This window comes from Eriocheir sinensis, chromosome 1 (genome assembly GCF_024679095.1).
Source record: "Eriocheir sinensis breed Jianghai 21 chromosome 1, ASM2467909v1, whole genome shotgun sequence".
In the NCBI taxonomy this organism is placed as follows: Eukaryota; Metazoa; Arthropoda; class Malacostraca; order Decapoda; family Varunidae; genus Eriocheir; species Eriocheir sinensis.
The window spans coordinates 13,552,343-13,573,790 of NC_066509.1; the positions used below are offsets into that span (position 1 = coordinate 13,552,343).

Consider the following 21,448-nt stretch of genomic DNA (forward strand, 5'->3'; position numbering starts at 1 on the left):
TATTAAAAATCACTACTACGGATCGCCATTATCATTTCTCTGTGGTGAAGTGGTTAGCGTGCCTAGCTACGAATGCGCGGGCCCGGGTTTGAACCCAGGCCCGGGCGTTCGGGGTGCAACTCACCCAGCTGTTCATCCTCCCTTTCGGACTGGTCGATAAATGGGTACCTAGGGAAACCTGAAGAAGGTAAACTGTGATAACACGGATATCACGCCGGGCCTATGTCCCGGAGTAATGGGTTTTTACCCACCACAGGCTCGAGGGTCAATGAGACTATACGGTATGCCCCCAACTTTACCTTATTATCATAGATATATAATAGCATACTGAAAAAATGACATTTATTTTCTCAGAAATCACGTTTAAGCTTAAAAATTAACATTACAAAATATTATCAAAATCAAAATACAGGACAAATAAATAGTGTTAACACCATATAATGAATATTTCCTTGTGAATAAACCTAGTCACTTTTCCATAATCTATCAACCTTTCTTTATTCACAGAGAGCGTCCTGGTGCCAAATAAACCACCACACGGCTCATATGGAACAAGAATAAGACCCAACACACAACCGCCACAGACTCCGGGACAAGGCACAGGGAACGTTGATGTTACTCGTACGAGGGAAAGTACAACTTCCACAACAACGATCACAACAACAACAACAGTAACCAACACAGGACAGCCAAACCCTACAGAACCGAGCGCTGGGGAGGGTGAAGGTCCTACGAAGGAGAGTACATCCTCCTCTACGCAGGATGCCATAGGAAGCAACCCAGGAGAGGAGGAGCCACCGCTGTTTAACCAGGTCTTCACCACCGACGCGGCCACTGGTCACCACAACCTGACACTGCCCGAAGATAAGCCCATGTCCAGCCTTCATTTCTGGTCCCCCACCAACGGCACCTCCCTCACCGTCACCCTCATCAGTTCGACACGTAACTTTACCCGCCATCTCACCACCATCATGCCCCGACACTGGCACAGCATTGATATATACCAGCCTGTGAGTACCGTGTCGTTTAGTTATTGAGGGTTTTTATCTATTTATTTACCTATCTATCCATCTATCTATCTGTCTTTTTGCCTGTCTATCTATCTACTTCACGCCACTGTCAAAGCATAGATGTCTACCAGCCTCTGAGTATTTTTTTGTTGATTCTCTCTCTCTCTCTCTCTCTCTCTCTCTCTCTCTCTCTCTCTCTCTCTCTCTCTCTCTCTCTCTCTCTCTCTCTCTCTCTCTCTCTCTCTCTCTCTCTCTCTCTCTCTCTCTCTCTCTCTCTCCATCGAGACCTCTATAAGTACCAAGGGAGTGAAATTGGATTAGGTAAAGTTTCCATATTCTTTTTTTAATATTAAGGTGAATACATGCAGGGTAATTGGCTCCGGGTCTGCGTTGACTTTCATTAAATTACGTTAACTCATTAGCTCTGAACTTTGCCCCGTAGACCTCCGCTAATATCATAATTACATAGCCGACAGCCGCTGCACTACACGAATCCCACCCTCCCCGGCACCCCCATCACCACCACCATCACCACCACTACCACCACCACCATTATCATCATCATAATCCTCACCCCCTCACCATCATTGTTACACTTTCACTATGCCACCATTCTTTCCATTCTCCTCTACTACTCTCATCATCGGCACTATGAATTCAGTGGATTCATCATCATTACCATTCTACTTTGCCACCATCCCCAGCATCATTACCACTACCACCATCATCTACCAGCTTTACCGCCCCCTTACCCTTATAGCTCTTCTTTCATAACACCCCCACCACCCACCATCACCATAACGAATATCACCATTCCCATCATCTAGCAGAATTGCCACCACCATCACTGCCATAACGGTTACCATCACCACCACCATAACGACCATAACCATCATGACTGTTATCACCACCTCCATGCCGTTACCACCCCTACAGCGAACCATTCACTCGCTGTCACTATAACCGCCACCATAAAAGCACATGTCATACCCGCAACCACAATCACCACCACCACCATCATCACCATCACCCCTTGTCGAATTCCCCAGTGAGAATTTTTTTAAAACCCTTTCATGTTTAATTTACCTAAATACTCTTGATATTTTTGCTATTTAGATTCTACCTGGTTATTTTACTATTTTTTTTGCGGCGCCATATACCCTGCTGTGTTATTGTTTTGCCATGATGACATTTCACAATCTATCAAATTTACCATCACCTTCCTATCATGTAGCGGAGATAAGCACCGAGGCCACGCAGAGCCCAATTATACCTTTCCTTATCTTGATAACCTAACCTTCCATCACATGCTCCTCACATTCTCAGGGAGTATAACAGAGACACGCCAGTCCTCGTCGACAGACCCAAATGGTCGGCTACGCTCCAGACGGCCGATAGAGTCGGTCTGTCGGCACCCTGCTACGGGCCGCCATTGGCCAAGGCCGTGCTCCTCCCCAAAGGGAGGAAGTAATCTTAAAAAAAAAAAAAGAGTATATTGTGGCAAGAGATGTTCAAGAGTTTACAGTAGAAAGGAATGAAAATATGAACGCCCTGGCTAACTTTTGCAATAGTACTGATCCCGTCCCTTGTCCCTCCACCTGTACCTCTAAATTTTGTGTCTTTCTTTTTTTCTACGGCACCTCTCCACTATATTATAACGCCCTTTCCTTCATCGTTTCACCTTTCTGTACCTCTCTTTCCTCTACCCCCTGTTCTCTATCTCTCTTCCTTCACCTCTCCACCATTCTGTACCTCCCTTTCTTCCACCTCTACACCACCACCTCCACTTTACCACCGTACTTCATCTCCCATTCCTCCACCTCTCTAACCCCCACCTCGTCCCCTTCACCACAGAGGGAGGGCAGCCCGGTACAGCTTCACATCCGCCCCGACCTCCGCTACATCAACATGGAGCACTCGAGGGTAGGCCAAATACAGGCGAGCAGCGAAGATCTGGTCCACTGGTTCTTCTGTCCGAACGCTTACATGTGTGGTACGTACAATGCCTTAAAAGTCATTGGCTCTGTGGGAATGATTGAATGTAAGAGCAGCGTAAACTAAAGAGAACCAGTGTTGCCTCTTAACTAAAAACTAAGTATATTCCTTAGACCGTTTTCGGAGTTATTCATGTTGTGCTTGAGTTTACTTTGTAAACTGCGTGTGTGGGGGTGGGGGTGGGGGCGAGCGTGTGTGTGTGCGAGAGAGAGAGAGAGAGAGAGAGAGAGAGAGAGAGAGAGAGAGAGAGAGAGAGAGAGAGAGAGAGAGAGAAACAAAACCGCAGAAACAGAGAGAACATAAGGAGTCTGCAAGAGGCCGGTTGGCCTATACAAGGCAGCTCATGTAAGGCTTACCCCACCTTACCTCACTATCCATGAATTTATCCTACCTTTTCTTGAATGTATCTATGGTACTGACACCCACAATATGACTGTCAACCCTGTTCCACTCATCCACGACTCAATTAATAAACCAATTCTTGCGAATGTCTTTGTTGAATCTAAATTTATCTAACTTAAAACCATTGCTACGTGTCCTACCCGGCACTTTTACAACCAAAACCATACTATTTTTTTATAGCACCCCTTATTAAAGCCCTTCAACCATTTTTAACTTCAATCAAGTCTCCTCGCAACCTTCAGCTTTCTAGAGAATGCAAGTTTAAATGACTAAGTCTACCCTCATATGGGCAGTTTCTCACCTCTTGAATCCTTTTTGTCATCCTCCTCTGAACAGATTCCATCATCTTGGTATCCATTCTATATTAGGGTGACCAAAACTGAACCGCATTACCAAGATGAGGTCTAACTAGTGTTACTAAAGCTTGAGGGTGACTTCAGCGCTTCAATTGCTTACGCTCCTTGAAAAAAAATCCAGTAACTTGCTTGCACGATTCCTAGGCTGAGTGTATTGACCCTTTACAACGGAGGTCGGAGCTCATTAAGACTCCGAAGTCCCTCTCACACCCAGACCTGCTTAGGGGAGTGTCATTTTAAGGAGTAATTGTGGGAAAGGTTATTTCTATCTACACTCAGAATACTACACTTCCCGACATTGATTTACATCTAACACTTCCCCGCCCAATCATACAGTCTGTCAAGCTCATCCTGGAGGACGTTATTGTCCTGATCTGACTTAATTACTCAACCGACCTTGATACCATCTGCGAACTTACTGACATCACTACTGATTCTTGTGTCCAAATCGTTGATGTAAATGATAAAAAAGGAGTGGACCCAGCACCGACCCCTGTGGGACTCCACTCGTTATACAGCCCCAGGCTTCGCAGCCTGGCAGGAGGAGGTTCGAGTCCCGTTCAGGCCGGGATTTTTCCTCTGACAAGGAGTGGTTACTGTCCCCCTTGAACAAGGGGGAGAGGATGTGTGGTGTGTGTAGGTCCCTGCAGTACCCATAGTTCAACCATAATGAGCCTTGCTCTTGTCGGGAGTCCAGCTCGTTATCAGGCCGTGGTGAATTATACACTTTAAACACCTTCCCTCACAGCACACCTAACTGTCAACTCTATCTATCCTGCACACAATCCCTTTTCCCTTTCATGATCCCCTCTTCTCCAACTCCACAGCCCTGCCTGCTGCTGAGGAGCCTGCGGAGGGCACGACCTACGCACCAGGTGAGAGAGAGGGCCTGGTGGCGGCTCTGGTGGTGGTGGTGCTGCTCCTGGTGGCTAGCCTTGTGGCCCTCGCCGCTGTCACCTTCTACCGGAAAGCCGAACTCTTCCACATATATGCAAAGCCGAGTAAGTTCTTTTTTTCCCTCTCTCTAACTGATAGAAAGCTCTTTTCCAGTGCGAGCGTTCCGTTCCTGAAGAGGCCACGTAAAGTTAATTGCGTTTCAATAAAACAATTTTTCCCCATAAATGAATAAAAGATAAGTCAAGCGGCCTAGTGCAGTTTAATGTATGTAAAGCGTGTAAAGTAACGAATTAATTGGATTTTTTCCATCGCATTCTTTCCAGAGACGTGTATTTATATGAAAACCTAAAAGTGGAGGTACCTGTGCTGTTTTACAGTTAAAGTAGATAGTTAACTTAGCAAAACATGAAGGTATGCTGCTAATATTGTCTTCCGTAGTAGGAGGCAGATCAACAGCTAAACAAGGGATCAAAGAAGTGGCCCTCAACATGTCGCCCCGAGAAAGGAAGCAGCTGAAAAAAGAAATAGAAAAGTATATGATTTTATGCCTAGTTTATGTTGTAATTCATTTAAATTCCGAATTTGAAGTTATGTATATAGCCTGTTCCTTCAACCATTGCCACTCACTATCAATGGTCAAGATACGTCTACTAGGACTGCTACTACTACTATTATGACTATTGATATATAGAGTAGTAGAAGTAGTAGTAGTAGTAGTAGTAGTAGTAGTACTAGTTGTAGTAGTTGTAATAGTTGTAGTAGTAGTAGCGGTAGTGGTAGAAGTAGTAGTAGTAGTAGTAGTAGTAGTAGTAGTAGTAGTAGTAGTAGTAGTAGTAGTAGTAAAAGTAGTAGTAGTAGTAGTAGTAGTGACACTACTACTATTACTACCATTACTACTATGTACTAATAATAATAATAATAATAATAATAATAATAATAATAATATAACGATGCTAATGATAATGATGATAATGATAATGATAATAATAATTAAAAAAAACGAGGCTGACAACTTAAATCTTTACAAGAAAAGTGCCAAGCCACCTCTGAACTTAACTTTTACTTACTTTACAACAATCATTATGACTTGTCTCCTACACCGAGCAGCATATCACATAAAAGCTCCATCACAACCAACGCATCGCAACAACCGCCATTAACACCTTTTCTTCCTCCCACACCATCACCACGTGTAGTCGACTGCCTGCCCAAAGGTCCGCCTCCACTGCCCAAGGCCAATATGCAGTCAACCCCCCGTCTCGACACCAGGACCGACACCAAGCAGGCAGAGGCTCAGAACGGCGCCGCGGTGACTGGCCAGGAGGATAATGCGAAGAGCAACACAGCGGACAGGGAGGTGGGTCAGGGTTCCGCCGCCAAGTCTCGCCCGTCGTCCCTCACCTACCCTCCTGTGGCCTATGTACCACTCAAAGTAGATCATGAGAGCATCAACAGTCTGTACGGATTGATATAACGCCAAAAAGAAACACGGTATATGCGGAGATGGTTGATGTCCAGGCTAGCCACGTCCCTCGTCCCTCCACCTCGCCTACCCTCCTGCGTCCTGTCTGCCACCACACATAGATTGGAAAAGAAAATCAACAGCCACTACAACATGGGTTTTCAACTGATAGGTAATTGCCCCAAAACGGGTAGAATAGCAACTCCTGATAGGTAGTGAAGGTTTTGTTGAATAAATATATTAGCGAAAAGTATTATGTGTTATTTCCAAGTTAAAAGAAGCTTACATTATGTTGACGCTCAGTACTCATTTTATCAACAAAATAATATAAATAGGTCTTGAAAACAGTTGCATGAGGATTAATTACTTTTCATTTCATTAATTTTAGAGCAAATGAAAAGAAATGTTTTGGTGGACAGTGAGAGCAGAGGGGCTGACACCTGTTTTGTGGGTTATTACAATGCCGAAGGGAGGAATGCGTTATGCACCACTAAAGGCTGGACGAGTGGACTTGATTGCTGTACATAACAAAGGAGCTGCAGCCATATACAGCACAACAAGAACATGAGAGGACGAGCAGCCTCCACGGGGTAATGAAAAAGCCAGAGTGGAAAGATACGACTCTGACGTGTACCCATAAGCATGTAGTTTTGTACATAATATATATTTCTATATATCAGTGCAATCACCAACTCATTCATTAATCGGTTTGTGATGTGCTGTATGTATTTATTACTGAAGTTAACGGTATAACCACTAGTAAGTAGAATATATGTGTATACAGATACAGCTAAATCGCCATTATTACTCACATCTGTGGACATACTTCATTCATTAACTTCCACTGGCGTCCATCATTGATCATGCTTGTATTCGTAAGGTAAATAAACGCTATTTGTATGCATGTTTTTTTCTGTTTTTAATATTGCTTTTACACACACACACACACACACACACACACACACACACACACACACACACACACACACACACACACACACACACACACACACACACACACACATACAATGAATATATAAACAAGTCAACACTCTCTGGAATTCATTTTACATCACACCGAAATTATTGAACCTATGAAACAATGCACACACATAGACAGGGAACTCCATAGCGAGGGTCTGATAGTATGTCTGAAGATGGAAAAGAAGAAAATAATAATAATGTTTAATAATCAGTTGGCAGAACAACAAATAACGATAGGGAATGAAACGTGAAAGAGAAAGTAGAGAAATACACATAACTAAGCCAAACAATTAGCACAAACCCAGCCCTCGAAAAAGCTATAAGAGGAATGGAATGGGATGGAGCCTTTTTAGTACACTGTAATAAGAATAGCAACCTGACACACCCTGAAGAGATACGTGTACAACTGATGTATCCTGAGAGTACTAGCTTATGGTTGAGAAACTTGGCGCCTCAAAACAGTTAAAGAGAAAATAAAGAGGCACAAAGAGGAATGAAGAGAACAAAAATAAGGTAAGGATAACATGGCGAGACAGGAAATAAACACGATGGGTTGGGGAAGAGACAAAGTTTGAACACACTGCAATGACGTTTAAGAATAAGAAATGGAGAAAGGCAGACAATATCATGCGTTGAACTGATGACAGACGGACGACGAAAGTAAAAGAGTAACGACCCAAGAATTTTAAACGTCAGGGCAGCAAGAGGACCAGGTGGAGAGATTTGATTAAAGCAAGAATAGAATGGAGTAGACTAACAAAGGACAGAGAGAGATAGAGAACGTCCTGCACACTATTAATGCATATGGCTGAGGAAGTTATTGATGATGATACCCATAACGCTTCCTCGCTTCAACCCTTAGAGACTCCTTATAACGCCTTCCCAAAACTAACCCTTGGCTATTCCCCTTTAAAGTCGCCTTGCTCTCGCCTTTAGACGGCCGCCTTGAACCTCCACAAACACACACGCGGCAGATCAAACACACGGCCCGATCAAAGACCACACTCGCCGCTCCCGTGTTTGTGTTGTCCGCCCAAGTTTTCTACTCGCTCGTCAACTCTCTTTTCTCCAGTCTTTTTTTCTGAACATCCCTTCCACGAAAAAATAGTGACGCAACCCCTCTGTGTGTGTGTGTGTGTGTGTGTGTGTGTGTGTGTGTGTGTGTGTGTGTGTGTGTGTGTGTGTGTGTGTGTGTGTGTGTGTGTGTGTGTGTGTGTGTGTGTGTGTGTGTGTGTGTGTGTGTGTGTGTGTGTGTGTGTGTAGAGGGATTTCTTACCTAGATTTCTTACCTAAATGGAGAGAACCCCATCTAGAATCAGGTGACGCCTCCAACCAAGACAGCAAGTAGATTGTCCTTTAGATGTTCTGATGGTTGGCTAATGTGGCATCACCAAGACCACACAAACAACTGCCATAATACTCTTGAGTAAGTGCCAAGACAATATAGTCAGGTTGGCAATCCCGAGTGGAGACACAGCACAGCACAGGACACAAGTTTACAAGTTAAAGAGATACTCAACAACCCAAAGTCAATCAAAATCATACAAAATTTGACCGAGAGAAGTGTGGAGATGCCGTTTGAAAGCATTAACAGAATTCACCACAACAACTGATTCTGGTAAATTATTCCAAATGCTAATGACCCGCACAGAGAAGAAACGAGCTCGAACATCAGTATTGTAACGAGGAACAAAAAGCTTAAAGGAGTGGCCTCTCGTGTCTCTGTTGAAATTTCTAACAAAGAGGTGACCTAGATTCGGACAAAACCCTTTCAGAATGTTGAACACCATAATGAGATCAGCTCTGATCAATCTTCCTTTAATGGAATAAAGACTCAATCTAGCGAGACGTTCACTGTATGGCAGATCATGGAAACCGGTAATTTTCTTGGTCCACCTCCTCTGAACATTTTCTAAAAGCCTAATGTCTCCTGTATAACCAGTGAACCAAACCACAGAGGCAAAGTCCAAGATAGGGCGAATATGCGAGATAAAAACTGTCTTCATGAAATCAGGAGATCTGCAAAGGGTACCCTTTAGAATACTGTAACCAATGCCTCCAGCCTTGCCAGTGATTTCTCTCACATGCAAATGAAATTTTAGGGAGGAATCCACCCTGACCCCAAGATCCTTATAGTTATCTACATCTTGTATGGGTTGGTTTCCAATAAAATATGGTAAAGGAGCAGGAGCATAAAGGAAATTCCTACAAAAGTTCATTCTGGCACATTTGCCAACTGAGAAAGATAAACCCCAAGAGCTGCTTGTGTTGTAAAGAGTGTTGATGTCTCTCTGCAAAATACTGTGAGAAATTAATTGGTTAGACTTAGAAATTTCAGTAGCTAGGTATAATTTAAGATCATCAGCAAATAAACAAAACTTACAATTTAATTCTGAAACAACATGATTAATGTAAATGAGAAAAAGCAAGGGACCAATTACAGACCCTTGGGGAACACCACGAGGGAGGGGGCAGTGTGTGTGTGCGTGTGTGTGTGTAGAGGGAGGGGGTAGTGTGTGTGTGTGTGTGTGTGTGTGGGTGGGTGTGGGTGTGTGGGTGTGGGTGTGTGTAAACAATATAAAAATAGTCCGTCATACGTGAACTCTTTTCGGAAATCCCAAGACAAAGGAATACACACACACACACACACAGGAAATGAAGGGAAGGACTGGAATCAGCTCTACGTCACACACACACACACACACACACACACACACACACACACACACACACACGCGGGCAGTAAGAAAGAGGCGCGACAAGCTGTGTGACGTGTTGCATTTCCTCGGGTTCTCCCTCAGGTGGCGCATACGAATTGAAAGGAATAAAAAGAAAGGAAAGAAGAAGAGGACTGAAGTGTCAACAGAAATTCTCCATGGCTGGGCTGGTGATCGGGAAGGTGATGGAGCTGATGGTGCTGGCCGTGTTACTGGTGGCCCCTGCTACATCACAGTCACACTTGGAACTGGGTGAGTATTAACGCTTACTTATTTTACAGCCGCCAACATTCCCTGCAAAACCTACGAAAATGGTTATCCAACTATATTAGCCTTTGTACCACTGGAATATAAACTCAAGAGGAGTAAAACAGACAAAATGTATTTCAGCGTGGTTTTGTTTCATCTATAGTCAGACATAGTTGACAAGCTAAATGAGTTACACTGCTAATCCTTACTCCGCCCCTCTCCCAGCATCATCGTGTGTTTGAAGCGGAGTACTGAATCAAACGAGTCTTCTCAAGACGCATCGCGTACCCGAAAAAATCCTCAGTTTGAGAACCTTTGGCCGAGGGGAAGAGCACCTGCACGGGGGAGACGTGATACTTATCTATAAATTAAAACCCTTGGGTCTCTTGTGCAAGCAACGTCCGTGCCCTTCGAGCAAACCCAATGGGTCAACACACGTAATTGCCCATCATACAGATGAGTGGTGTGGCGGAAGACGCCACCGCTGGTAATATTTTGTTCTATTCCTAACACGTATCATTATCTCCGAGCCTTGATACGAGTTTGTGTACAGCCCAGACTTCCTTTCCTTCTGCTAAAAACGTGGTTATTCCTCTTACGTAAAGAGAAATATGGCAATAAATAACGCTAAGCTCAATAAGAAGGAAAGGGGAGAGGGAGCACACTGTAAATTCACTTACCTTTCGTAGATGGTCGTGATGGTCGATAGGTGATGGTGATAGTGGTGGTGGTGGTGTGGAAGCGATGGGTAGAGGGCCACATTGAGGGCTCAGTGTTGGTCCAGCCCATTGTGCCTTACGCAAGCAATGGCCCCCGACCCAGAGTGTGACCAGCACTTGGTAACACTGGCTGCCGGAGAGACAAAGTGCCAAGATGAAATTAAGGATCATGTAAAGGAAGCAGATTGCTGATAAGAAAATTTTATGGATTCTCATCCCTACGACTATACTGTGGTGCAGTGCTAACGCCCGAGTTGCCTCATTCTGTCTGTAATCTGCCACCTCTTGCGTCATTTAAGCTGCCTCATTCTCTTGTTTTGCGATTCACCTTTTCCAGGCATTTAGATGCAATAATAAAGTTAAAGATGTTTCATCATGTCTGCCATCCGTCACCTTTTCCGCTTTTCGGGAGCAGTACAATGATCACACTTGTTTCAAAATCCTTGTAACCCTTTCCTCTGGCGATAGTTTAATAGTGCCAAGTTAAAATGATTCTCATGAAGTCTGTAATCATCGACTCTTACGCCATTATTTCAAAATCATAACCATTGCCAGCACATCCGTGGTGCAGTGGTTAGTACGTCTAGCTACAAATCCGCAGGCATGGGTTCGAATTCCGGCCCGGGCAGTCGACACATAACCCACCCACCTGTTCATTCTCTTTCTCGGGCTGCTCAATAAATGGGTACCTGAAGAAACCCGGGGAAGGTAAATTGTGGTAACCCGGATATTACACTGTCCCGAGGTAACAGATTATTACTCACCACAACCTCATTGGCCAATGTTACGAAGATGAGCACCGAGGCCACGCGTAGCTATAACATATGCTCCCAACTTTACCTAAACCCTTATTTTTTAATGCCTTGTTTGCAACTCTTCGAGCTCTCACACTTAAGAGCGGAACAAAGGTATTACTAACAGATTGATTTTCATTTATTGCACGACTAGAGGAATGAGCTTAATTTTAGTCTTATATCTAGGCCTATCTAGCTACATTTTCATCATTTGACCAACTCTGGATTTCACTATATTATATGCTACTCTTCTATACATGTGATACCCTTCTTCCTTGCAGTTACGGAAAACAACACGGAGACGTTTTCTCTGCCAAGCACCTCTCCTGCCCTTACTGTCATCAAGTTTTCAAAGGACACACACTCATCAAACACTCAAGCGGGATTCAAAATAAAATATTCGTCAGCCTATGCATCATATGATGAAAATTTCAAGATCGGGCAAGACGATGACGAGAAGAGGAACATGATCATCGTGCTCTATAACTCGCTGAGCTATTTGGTATGTAATAATGGAAAGTTACGGCTGAATCACTCCTAAGACAGAACAGGTCTCACTCTTTTATCACAGGTAGATCAATGGCTATATACTAAATCTGTGTATTTTCTAATCAAACTAGTTCGATCCAACATCGTTTATTTTTCACCACTTAATTCATCCCTATACATGCTTTGAACCTGCAATAATATATAATATCAATAATAACTGTTAACAGCCTGAGTCCAGAAAGGTGTTGAACATGCTGACTTGCAAGGAGAATACCCTCTCCTGGAAGATTCAGCACATGGCAGTGTGGAGCGAGCAGCGCGTCAGGTGGCAGGTGTTCCACAACGATCCCGCCTTCTGTAAGTTAGATTTTTACACAAATACACACAAAAAAGATAGATGAATATATATAGAGTGAGCTGGAAAGACAGATCGGTAGATAAATAATATTGCCAATACATAAAAAAAAGTTACCACTACTGCTTCGACTGCTATTACTTCTACTACTACTTCTACTGCTACTACTACTACAACTATTATTATTACTATTATCATCATCATCATCATTATTATTATTATTATTATTATTATTATTATTATTATTATTATTATTATTATTATTATTATTATTATTATTATTATCAAAAATAATGAGAATAACATGATTCGCTTACGAGGCTGATAATAAAAAATGAAATAATTCGAACTTTTTTTCCTTGGCATATACAAATAATTGACACGATCGCCACTCCCTTCCCATCATTACACGCGACTAGCACAACACGACTATGTGGGTTACTTCCTTCCTTTGCCACGCTACTAAGAACAGAAAACACTCACCTCCTTTCTAAAGAGAATTGACGAAAGGCAGCCTTCACCCCGAATGACATAACAAGTAGCCTTACAAACGGAAGACCAAAACAACCGTAATTTTTCCACTCATAAAGTAAACTGTCAAATCATGTCCTCAACTTTAAACTTAAAATAACACTTCCTCTAAATAAAACAATGAACAGCTAAACCATTCTTTTTCACACTATACGGAATGATCAGCAAATACACAAAACCATGATTAGGGGTTACCAGTGTCTGTCCACGGGTGTGTCCTTAGTGTGTAAGTTATATGTTTTCATACTTGATATACTGAGCGTTTGAAGTAGGGCATTACTAAAGAGATCATTGGATGTTTAATGGCATTTTTTCATTTGAGAACTCTTTTCACTGACGGATGCGGACGTGGACGCAGATATGAACCCCGAGTCACAGATAAATGAATGCCCCGCCTAAAACAACAACCACATCTCTTTTCAGTGAACACCTCGACCCCTGATCCGTCTGCCTTGGCCATGAACACAACCTTACCCTCCACCCCTTCCTCGCCCTACCTGAGCCCCGCCTTCGTCACCCTGGCCTCCCTCTGTATCCTTTTCGCCCTCTCCACTCTCGTCCTCAGCATCCTCCTGTGCCTGAGATGTGGTGAGTATATTATTCCCGTACTGATATAATATTCAAATTCAATTGTGTAGTAAGGTCCACCACCACCCCTCCGTTATTTGCATTCTTCTATTGGTTGTCTTGAGTAAGTCTTTAACACATGAATGACAAATATGCATGCTCGTCACACAAACGTTGCAACCACTGGAAAGCTTTCACCTCGACGGTACGTTATATTGGCACACAATGTATTGACTTTCGTTCACTTAGTCCTTAGCAGTACATGAAATCTCTACTAGTACACATTCACTAACTTCTTACTGTTTACTGATTTTACTTTTCAAAGGGTCTGCCAAAACTGGACTAGACAATTGGTTTTCTTTAGCGAAATACTTCAGTACATTTTAATTTACTTTCTCCTCTCTCCTTAGCCTTCGCCAGGAATGGACTTGGACAGGCGACCTCCTCCAGCGACTCCACGACCTTCAAGAGTACGGAGGCCCTTGTCACCGACCAAGCTTACTTCCCCTACAACTACAACGGCCGCGGCTCGCTCCACATCAGCGAAAACAGCCTCTACGGAGTCATCTGAGGAGCCAGGACGGATACTTCAGCCCAGGGGCAATGGAAGCAAGGAAAATGTAACATAAAGCTGCCTTAAGTCTCCTTCACAAAATTCAAAATGCGTTCTAGAGTAAATCAGCTTGCCTCAAAACGCTGCTCAAAAGTCCCCCAAAAAAGGCTATACGCGTCTACGGTGTCATCATGTGCGTCATAAGTAAACCAACTCAAGGACAACGAAAGCTCAAAAAATACTGACTCAGTGCTGCCTTTTGTCCCTCTGTCCCCTAATCTCTCTTTAAAAGTTCAGAGCACTTTGAGGAGAGGTGGATTAGGTTACCGAAAAAAACTTTGGCCCATGGAACACGGAAGCACGGGGAAGCTACAATCACGGAGCAGCATTCTGTTCTTCTGTTCCCAACCCCCTAATAACGTCTCAAAACACATTCAGAAGTGGCTAAGGTTACTTATACATGCTGCATAAGGGAAAACAGCCTTGACGGAGGCATCATGTGTCTGAGAGGAAGTAAGGAAATCCCGACCCAAGGAGCTGCCTCCTGTCCCTTTGTCCTCTGCCCTCCTTCGAAATACCCAAAACCACGTATAAGAAAGCAGCCTTGGAGGAGTTATCACGTGAGCCAGGATGGACATTTTGGACCTAGGAACGGAGGTACGGGAAATCCTCTCCTTTGTACCTCCCTCAGCTACAACACCTTCAGTAGCGAATAACAAGTTTGACTCAAAACAAGTTAGCCCAAGGAGATTGGAAAGGTCTAGGCATGGAGCTGTTTTCCGTGTCCCCTTTTTTCAGTGATGTAAAACACTCTCAGGAGTGGATCAGGCTATCTTCACATTCTGTACTCAAGAGAAAACGTCTTCTGGGAAGTTATCATGTGAATTCAGTCCAAGGAAAGTGTTATCATGGAAAATCGAAAACATGGAGCTGCCTTTGTCCCTTTGTCCCTCGGTCTCCTTCTCAAGATTTAAAATAATGTCAGGAGTGAAGAAAGCTACCTCAAAACATTACAGGATTTGTGTTATTTCCGACTACTTCATAATACAATATCGTGAACACATCAAAGGTAGTTACTTAAAAGTTTATCCTGTTTTTGTAACTTCCGGTAGATATAATATTATGTCATAACTTTACAATCTGCAGACATATTTCGGAGAGAGCAAGAAAAAATTTGACTACTTCTTCTTCAGGCATACTTCTTGAATGTTAACATAAGAGAAAGAGAAAATATAAATAAAACCATAAAGGAAAATGTGTTTACTTTAAATCTGAGGGTTAACAATTATGAATATTTCAATCCTCTTTAAACAAACACACACACACACACACACACACACACGACAGCATAGGAACTAAACATACTCTCTTTTGACACATATCTTCTGTATAAGACAACCAGATTGCGGGCATCTGAGATATCTACATCTTTTATTAGCCTCTTACAATATAACGTATGTAAACAAACGCACAGAGAAACAGCAACATACGAACAAACACCGCTCCCTTGACATTTATTATCTAGTGACATCCGCCGCGGCCGCGCCTCCCTTAACACGCCAGCAGAACGAACGACGGCGAGGACGCAATAGGCAGGAGGAGTCGCTGTTCAAATCGCACAAAGAGAGATCTTCTCCCCCTACTCAAGCCTGCCCTGCCTTGCCCTGCCTGCTAGTATAAGGTATTTCTAAGTGGACTACAAGACAACCGTGAAAAATTTGAGGAAAACTAGATGCGAGGTTTGACATCTTGTAATAAGTCTACACACGAATGCGAGCTACTGCCCAGCCTCGAACTGTGCCCGGGCGTCAGCAAACCGGCAGTGTCCGCCAGTGCCCCATGTTACCTCTGCAGTGTTTTGAGAAACTATGCAGACTATATTAAGGTGAGTTATTAGTTTACTTCCTAATATATAAAAACTAAACCCACCAATGTCAACCCGTATGGCGACTAGAACACACACAACACACACACACACACACACACATATATATATATATATATATATATATATATAAATATATATATATATATATATATATATATATTTATATATATATATATATGTATATATATATATATATATATATATATATATATATATATATATATATATATATATATATATATATTTATATGGATATATATATATATATATATATATATATATAGATAGAGATATATATATATATATATATATATACTTATCGCCATATATATATATATATATATATATATATATATATATATATATATATATATATATATATATATATATATATATATATATATATATATATATATATATATATATATATATATATATATATATATATATATATATATATATATATATATATATATATATATATATATATATATATATATATATATATATATATATATATATATATATATATATATATATATATATATATATATATATATATATATATATATATATATATATATATATATATATTTCAGTAATTTGTGGCTCTATGAGCAATTAAATATATTTTCATCAGTTTCTAAAAATATTATCTACCTTTGATAAAACTGTGGCCCATTAACTGTTGGTAGTTTCATCTTACTGCCTATATAATTGATTCATTAATTTTTAGTTGTATGACTTTACAATAACATCTATTTATCACTTTGATATCTTACTCTCATAAAAGATATATGATACCTAAAACTGACCTCAAGAGCGAAGTCTGAACGTTTATGGGGCAGCATCTTCTCTTGTCTTTTTGTATAAATAATTTTTGCGTCCAGTTATTTTTTCATTCAGCCCTTGGTCTGTCCTGGACTGCAGAAAAAAAAGCTAATTAACTTGAATAAAAGATCCAGGACACACGTGCCTGATTTGCCTCCACTTTTTATTCTGCAAACATAGGATTAAAAAACTTCATAAACTTTACAACCATTTCCAGAACACCTTCACCAACTGGAACAGAGAAATATAAAAACACACGAGCCTTCCTACTTTGCCTCCACGTTCCCCTCCACTTTATATTATATCCACACGTGTGGTGGACGGGAGGAAAAATAAGTTGCGTGGAAGATAAGTGAATCAGTAGTGAATGGGGATGATCAGCTGGTCAGAGAGAGAGAGAGAGAGAGAGAGAGAGAGAGAGAGAGAGAGAGAGAGAGAGAGAGAGAGAGAGAGAGAGAGAGAGAGACAGAGAAAGGAGACAGAAAGAGAGAGAGAGAGAGAGAGAGAGAGAGAGAGAGAGAGAGAGAGAGAGAGAGAGAGAGAGAGAGAGAGAGAGAGAGAGAGAGAGAGAGAGAGAGAGAGAGAGAGAGAGAGAGAGAGAGAGAGAGAGAGAGAGAGAGAGAGAGAGAGAGAGAGAGAGAGAGAGAGAGAGAGAGAGAGAGAGAGGGAGAGGATATATGTGAGAGAGTATAGAGAGAGAGAGAGAGAGAGAGAGAGAGAGAGAGAGAGAGAGGGGGGGGGGGGAGGTGTCAACTGAAAAGTAAATCGAATCAAATGGAAGATGATCAGTGTGTGTGTGTGTGTGTGTGTGTGTGTGTGTGTGTGTTTTGAGTCTATGCCTATAGCGCCAGTAGGCTTGCTTGAGGGGCCTGGATGGTATTAGGCCCCAGCCCGTCATGGCGCAGGCAAGTGTTTATAGTGTGTGTGTGTGAGTGTGGGGGGGGGGGGGGGGGATGTAACGCCGGAGTTGCCTTGAGGATAAGCAATGATAAAATAAGAACTTACACCTAGAAGCACACACATACCTTAGAAAATATGACATCTTCTGCATACCACTGCCCATATATATATTACTGATGGCCCTATTTATTTCTGTACGTAATTAATCCACCGTTACAACCAGGACAAGACCAGAAACTTCAAAGCAACTTTTCAACCAAATCAAACTTCTTTTATTTCGTCTTAAAGAAGCGTCTCCTCTCCGTTCTTTGTGACACTGCCTTTAAACTTCCTCCTTTACTGTTTAATAGAAAACGCTTATAAGATGCCACGACCAATACCACTTTTGACATGACTGCAAGGGGATTATAGACTTTGATCATGTGTGTCAAAAATAGAATTACTATATTAAAGTGGACGTGCCAGTTGTTTAAATTAGCGAAACAATTAGAGAAACACTGCAGAAAGATTCACACATATCCTTCATAAAGAAAATGGAGTACACAGCCCGAACAACTTTAGTAGATAATCCCTGAACATCACTAAATATACACCCCACAAAGAAAATCAAACAGGAGGTAAGACATTCTTGACAAGACGACGATAAACACTACATAACCAGACGAGATAAAGCATTTCCGGTAGCCTTCAGTGGAGAGAGAGAGAGTGTTTATGTTCGTGCTTTCATCATTAGGAGTGAATAAGCACCTTAATTATGCTTTAATATCAAAATAATGATGTAGGTAATGGGCATCAGCGGCCGCATTAATTGTTATAGTTATTGTTATTGCTGCCATTACCCTTACTCTTATTATTATTATTATTATTATTATTATTATTATTATTATTATTATTATTATTATTATTATTATTATTATTATTAACATTATCATTACTACTATCATTATTGTTATTACTGATGTTATGGTATGACATCCACTACACCATCCCATGTACTTTATTATTGTTCTCATTATCATTATTGCTATTATTATCTGTATTATAATTGTTGTTATTTCTGGTGTCACTAAGGTATGGCCCTCCACTACGCCCACAACACTACGTCAAGGCTCCTGATGGCCCTGCTGCTGACGGTGGTGATGGGGACGCCGTGCACCTCCACCAGCACAGGTGAGGTGCCGCCGAGATACGGAGATAAATCAATTTAGCGCCGTCGTTTCAGCACCAGACATTCGCAGAGACCTTTCGGTGCCGTATTTTAGGCCCATATTCTCAGACATTTAGGTGCTTTTATGCCCATTTTTTTTTTTTTTTTTTTTTTTTTAGACTTTCGTAGTTGTGGGACTTTCCATTGGTAGTTTTAAGTGCATGGTGATAGTTCAACAAGGCTTCTACACTATGAATGTGAAAAAAAAATAATGTGAACCCGATTAATAGACTTTGTGGGGTTTGTATACCCGAAAACGTCTGGTAATACGGACCTTAAATTTAAAGCTCTTTATTTTTATAATGTACTAATAAATAACCTCCTATATTGGTAAGTATGCTTATTTTGCATTCTACGCTACATATTTTGTTGAGTTTGAATCTTGAAAGAATAGCGACAGTGAAATGGCGTCAGTGAATAGTCTGGCACTGGTGCTGAGACGGAATTGTTTTAACGTCAACGCTGAGAGGGCGGCGATGAATCGTGGCCGACTTTACAAGACACTGATCGTCCTTTGAGTCACCAAACACATTACGGAAGGCATCCAGTCCGAGTGTAGCCAAAAGTGACCCTCCTTATCGAATGTCCAGGCAATAAACTTTAACTTACACTGATTTATTATGATGGTTCAAGTCAAAGATGTCCTGATAAAAGGGTCACAATAATAAAACCCAAATATTTCAGTGTCCATCCCCCCCCCCCCCTCTCTCTCTCTCTCTCTCTCTCTCTCTCTCTCTCTCTCTCTCTCTCTCTCTCTCTCTCTCTCTCTCTCTCTCTCTGGCGACACCCAAAGCTAACGCAAACTCATCCTTCTTTTCAGTTCATTTAGTCAATACGTCGGGATGGTCAGTGGAGAAAATCTCTCTCCCAGACGAACGGGCAGTTTACCTCCTCTTCTGGATGGAGGAAGAGGAAGACAATGAGCCGGAGGAAAGTAAAGAGGCAGATCCAGGAGAGGAGGAGGAAGAGGAAGAGGAAGAGGAAACGGGGATAATAAAAGTATTAGAAGAAGAGGATGTAGACGTTGGCCCACTTGTGCAGTTCAAAGAAGATGGAGAGGAAGACGAAGAAGAAAGACTAGCCCGAGAGGAAGAGGAGGAAGAGGAAGAAATGACACTATTGAAAACTGTGAAAGAGGAAGAAAAGGCAACGGAACAGGAAGGAAGCGAGATCGGAAAAGCACTTCTCCAGGGAGGGATGCAAGAGAAAGGAACGCGGGATGGAAGGGAAGGGGTGAAGGAAGAGGGGAGTGTAACCCTCTCCTACTTCGTCTTTTCCTCCGAGTACCCAGCCCTCAAGTTTCATTTGCCTCAGCGTAACGTGTGGTACTTCGGTCACTTCGATTTCCACGTAAGCAAAAGGCAATCAGTCAGTTCGTTAATCTCTCAATTAGTCAGTTAGTCGGTTAGTTGGTCAATCATTCAGTTAGTAAATCATTCAGTCTATCAGGTGCTCAGTTAGTCAGACAGTGTCAATCAAGTGCCAATCTTTTTTTCACTTTATCACTTTTCCCTTCCCTCTCTCATCCTCACACTCAATCCTCCACCTGGCTCCCCCCCAGCATGTGCACATCCCGGTGGCGGACGTCTCCAAGAACCCCGTCCCCAGCTCGTGGTGGGGACGCACTGTCAAGGTGTCCAGCGGCTCAACCGTTTACTGGTACGTCTGTCCCACACCAAAACGCTGCGGTAAGTGCCATTCAAAATATATCGTCTTGCTCGGTGGGTGGTTACACTTTTTTCAACGTCACATAACTAATTGTATGATGAGTCGTATTAAGCAATGTCAGAACAACAGTGCATTGAGAAGTAATAACAGAGGATAATGTAACTTTTTTACTCAAAATACATTAAAACATCAAATGTGGCGTTAGCTAGTCAAGAGAAAACAAATAATCCGTTAAGTGTTTCAGTGATTTTCCTTAACTGTTCTAAATTAACTACATTCCCTACCACATCCGCTACTTACAAATCGTGTTAAATATAAAAATAGAACGCACAACAAGAATGTAATCAGAGTAAACAAAGAGCGGGAAACTTTCAAAAATGCTTTACTTTTCTGCTGCTTCTGGGCAATCCCACATCCTGCAATTAAGCCATGACTGAAGTTCCTTACTTTCTTGCAAGCACGTGACCCTTCGAAGAAGACCCGCTACGTCAGTACGTTAGCGCGGCGTCATCCTTCTCGTGGACCCAGAAACTCCGCTTTGTTGCCTCACCGGAAACATTTCGCTGCGCTGTGCGTCAACAATATATATATATATATATATATATATATATATATATATATATATATATATATATATATATATATATATATATATATATATATATATATATATATATATATATATATATATATATATATATATATATATATATATATATATATATATATATATATATATATATATATATATATATATATATATATATATATATATATATATATATATATATATATATATATATATATATATATATATATATATATATATATATATATATATATATATATATATATATATATATATATATATATA

The 21,448-nt window shown here is 41.4% G+C and overlaps 2 protein-coding genes and 1 long non-coding RNA gene across 4 annotated transcripts; all 3 read left to right on the forward strand.

The window, feature by feature from the left end:
* The first annotated feature begins 472 nt into the window (after positions 1-472).
* On the forward strand, positions 473-7,022 carry LOC126995209 (uncharacterized). 2 transcript variants are annotated; one of them, XR_007750106.1, is made up of 5 exons: positions 473-1,010; positions 2,865-3,003; positions 4,591-4,764; positions 5,857-6,294; positions 6,511-7,022. XR_007750106.1 is itself a non-coding variant. In XM_050854567.1 (4 exons), the coding sequence occupies exons 1-4, from the start codon at positions 873-875 to the stop codon at positions 6,132-6,134; spliced, it is 729 nt and encodes a 242-aa protein (XP_050710524.1). In that variant the 5' UTR covers positions 473-872; the 3' UTR covers positions 6,135-7,022. The 2 variants fall into 2 exon arrangements, 1 of the variants encoding a protein (XP_050710524.1); XM_050854567.1 differs by having other exon boundaries at positions 5,857-7,022.
* Positions 7,023-9,824: 2,802 nt separating this feature from the next.
* On the forward strand, positions 9,825-15,093 carry LOC126995214 (uncharacterized). The gene is made up of 5 exons (XM_050854582.1): positions 9,825-10,075; positions 11,867-12,087; positions 12,302-12,431; positions 13,384-13,548; positions 13,938-15,093. The coding sequence occupies exons 1-5, from the start codon at positions 9,982-9,984 to the stop codon at positions 14,096-14,098; spliced, it is 771 nt and encodes a 256-aa protein (XP_050710539.1). The 5' UTR covers positions 9,825-9,981; the 3' UTR covers positions 14,099-15,093.
* Positions 15,094-15,603: 510 nt separating this feature from the next.
* On the forward strand, positions 15,604-21,130 carry LOC126995220 (uncharacterized). Its single transcript, XR_007750108.1, has 4 exons — positions 15,604-15,965; positions 18,771-18,869; positions 19,727-20,256; positions 20,468-21,130. It is a non-coding gene; the product is annotated as an uncharacterized LOC126995220 (long non-coding RNA).
* Positions 21,131-21,448: the final 318 nt, after the last annotated feature.